The sequence below is a fragment of the Mesitornis unicolor genome, unplaced genomic scaffold, assembly GCF_000695765.1.
Source record: "Mesitornis unicolor isolate BGI_N332 unplaced genomic scaffold, ASM69576v1 C13522600, whole genome shotgun sequence".
Taxonomy (NCBI): Eukaryota; Metazoa; Chordata; class Aves; order Mesitornithiformes; family Mesitornithidae; genus Mesitornis; species Mesitornis unicolor.
This window is the reverse complement of record NW_010223022.1, coordinates 1-3602: the sequence shown is the minus strand read 5'-3', so window position 1 is coordinate 3602 and position 3602 is coordinate 1. Positions and strand designations below refer to the sequence as shown.

The following is a 3602-nucleotide window of genomic DNA, read 5'->3' as shown; positions in this document are numbered from 1 at the left end:
CCTGTCCCTCCCTTTCAGGCTGTTAACTTTTAAACCACAACAACTTCTTAAACTATTTTTTACTTTTTATATTCTGTGCAGCTACAAAGAATCCATCACCTGCGTGGAGAAGATATAGTCTTCTGCTTCCTGAGTAACCACCTCTCAGTGCATCTCCTCAGGCTTTGCTTGACATCCTGATTCCTCAGGCTGTAGATGATGAGGCTGATCATGGGGGTGACTACTGTGTAAGACAGGGAAACAATTTTCTTCGTATTCAATGAGAGGCTGGACTTGGGTCGTAGATGAATGATGCCAGCTGTGCCATAGAAAAGAGTCACTACCACCAGGTGAGCTGCACAGGTGGAAAAGGCTCGCCTCTTGCCCGCAGCCGAGGGTATCTGAAGAACAGTATGGATGATGTGAAGGTAAGAGATGGCTATCAGAGAAAAGGGAATCATCACTATTAAGACAATAGCAATAAAAATCAGTAGTTCCAGCAGGGCTGTGTCTGTGCACACCAGCTTCAGCACAGGAGAAACATCACAAAAGAAATGATCGGCCGTGTTTCTCCCACAGAAGGACAGGGTAAATAACCATGTGGTGAAGCCCAGAGCCACAGGAACACCAGGCAGCCAAGACCCAACAGCCATCTTGAAGCAGCGACCCCTGTTCATCACGGTGGCATAATGCAACGGGTGGCATATTGCCACTTGTCAGTCATAAGCTGTTGCACCTAAGAGGAAACACAGGTGACAAAAAGAATAACACAGTTAAGCTGCAGGGCACAAGCTGTGAAGGACTTATTTTTTCTCTCCACCAGCAGAACCACAAGCATCTTGGGGACAGTGGTCAAGCTGTAGCAGATCTCTGTCAAGGCAAGATTCTTTAGGAAGTAGTACATGGGCGCGTGTAGGAGAGGGTTGATGGTTGTGATCATAACAATTAGAGAGTTCCCTATCAAGATGGCCAGGAACATGATGGAAATCATGCGAAAAATAGCACCTGCACTGTTCCTTGGAAGGCAAACCTCAAAAGTAAGAAGTGAGTAGTGACAGTTTGGTTTCCTGGCAAGGAAGTCCCATTCTAAAAGAGGAAAAAAAAAATACACCAGAAAAGCATTAGTAGCTTGGGACAGACTTGTGGCCTCAGAAATAGCTACAGTTGTGAGAAAAATGGGGTATAAAACATGAGGTGAAACCTGGACTGGATATTGCAGTGACCCCAGTGTAAAACATCTCAGCAGGGAACCTGTACAAGGTCACCTCTAACAGTCAAAGGCTGGGATTCACCTTCTCTAAATCAGGTGAAGAGAAGACGTTCATACACGTTTCAAATGACCGTTCTGTATTTATTTTATTACATAGAAAGAAATGGCTATTTCCAAAGAACAGCTCAGCTTAGCATAACGGTGCCATCTCAGATGAGACGGGAGAATTTGACTTTGGATGAGCTGGATGTCTCTCAGCTAACTTCAGCATCTAAATGCCTACAGACATCTACATCTAAATGTGAGCCAGTCATCTTAGAATCACTTTATATGTAATGGTGAGAAATAGACCACAAGACAGAAGCACAGTTTCTTTCCTTCTAAGGTGGATGCCCAAGGCAGGCACTGGCAGTATCACTAATAATGAAGTGAGTATACAAGGACCAAATTTTTGGATAGCTAGAGTTAGCTGAAATTCATTTAATTCTTGGTGCTCTAAGTTAGGTGATATGGAGATCCTGTGGCTTTCCACCTGCTGGTTTGGCTCAAGCAGAAGTGATTTACCTACCTTATTTTCATTGTTAACCCCGCAAAAGTACAATCCAAATGTAAACAAGTTTAAATTAATAAAAGTGTTTCTGTATTTGTGTTTGTTTCATCAAATCACACAAAATTCATATTCTGAGTTTTCATTTCCGATAAGCCATGGGGAGTGAAAAAGGGCTCAACATTTGCCCATGTGAAAGTGGTCGCCAGCATCTACACCTTGCTGCCATTTTCTGGGAATTTGTCGTCTCATCAGATCTGCTAAGAGAATTATTTTTCTGGGACACTCGTCTGCGACATAAGATTCATGTGCATGAGATAAGATACAGATATGTGTAACAAAAATTCCAAAATATTAATGAGAATTAAGCCGCTTCAACTTCCATGAATATAGCTTGACGTCACAAAGGCTTTCATTAAGAGATGAAGGAAGACTCTTGCTACCTACACAACAGTCACACTGTATCAATAAACAATAAAATAGCTTAGGACTTTGTAGTCTTTGGGTTTTCGGGATTTCTAAAAACGTCCTTTTCTTTTCCTTAGCAATGATGAAAGAGAAAGTGTGGAGATGAGAACGTATATTATAGAACGTATTAATATTCTGATTAATTTATTCAACATATTTATCCACAAAATAGGCAGCTACAGTTGCCAAAATTTTCTACAGAAAATAAAAATAAGCAAGTATACTTTCAGTATAATTAATATTTCTGCACCATACACTTCTCAAATAATAAAAATTGATGACGTCATGGAGGTTCCTATTTCTCTCAGAGGAGTAATTGAGATGTAAAAATCTGCATTGCCAGTGCCTAAAGGTAGGTGGGACAGATTCCTCTTGTATATTGCAATAGCAGCTCCAGGCTCCCATTGGAAATATAAGCCATGGAAACAGACCTATTTTTTTCTGTTTTGTCTTAGGAACCGACTACTAATGAGGAATAGAAATTTAAATATTACCTTATGTAACTAAAACTGGTAGAGTTTTCTCTCTCTCTTCAGTAGGGCCAGTAATTTGAATGGCAGAGAGGAAGAAAAATTATGAATAGAGAGATAAAAAGAAAGAAAAAAGTCCATTTCCTTTCCTCTGTAAGAGGTAGCGTGTCCTCCCTGATGCCAAAGGCTCCTACAGCCAATGGGTGGAGGTATCTGAATTTTCATCTGCTCCCAGTAGGATCAGGTCTCCAGAAAGCAACTTTCTGGTACGATGATGCAATGGTGTTACGAATATAGAGCGTATGCATTGCAATGTGATACCAACGTATTACATAGCCCTAAGTATGGCAAGCAATAATAACAGCTTATCTTATAGACCTGGTTTTTGTTGTTTGTTTGGTTAGGGTTTTTTTAAACTGTTTCTGTCCACTTTATTATTGAAATGGAAGATTTCTTTCGGTAGATGTCAGGTGGTCGTCTGAAACACTCTCCATGATGGCATGATAACATAGTGTAAGACCAAGGTGAAAAATTAGGTGATGTGAATTCAAGACTGAAGTATTAAACACTTGGTCAACTCCATAAATCTTAGGTTTGTATCTTGAAAAACTGAGAAAGACAAACCAAACAAGTGGAACAAGAAGAAAGCTGTTGTACCAGTGCTTCACAGCTGGGAAACATCACGGAGGAGCCATTAATATTCTCCTGTTGCAAAAGGTTTCAGACTTGAGCCCTGACTTCTTAGCTGTACACTGTGTATAACAGGATCTCATCCTGCTTCTGGTCTGCCAGTTACATGGCTTTCTCATTTGTGTGGATTCTATCATTCTCTCATTTGTGTGCATGGAGCTACCTTTAGCCCTGTGTGGTGGCCTGGGTTTGGCCAGCTGCCAGGCTTCCACCCAGCTGCTCTCTCACTCCCCCTCCT

At 41.1% G+C, this 3602-nt stretch overlaps 1 protein-coding gene across 1 annotated transcript; it reads right to left on the bottom strand.

The window, feature by feature from the left end:
* Nucleotides 1–95: 95 nt before the first annotated feature.
* On the bottom strand, nucleotides 96–1065 carry LOC104547538 (olfactory receptor 10A2-like; the record flags this gene model as incomplete). Its single annotated transcript, XM_010193275.1, is given in 2 exon segments — nucleotides 96–730; nucleotides 733–1065. Coding segments are annotated over 2 exon segments (968 nt in total), but the record flags the coding sequence as incomplete, so codon positions are not given.
* Nucleotides 1066–3602: the final 2537 nt, after the last annotated feature.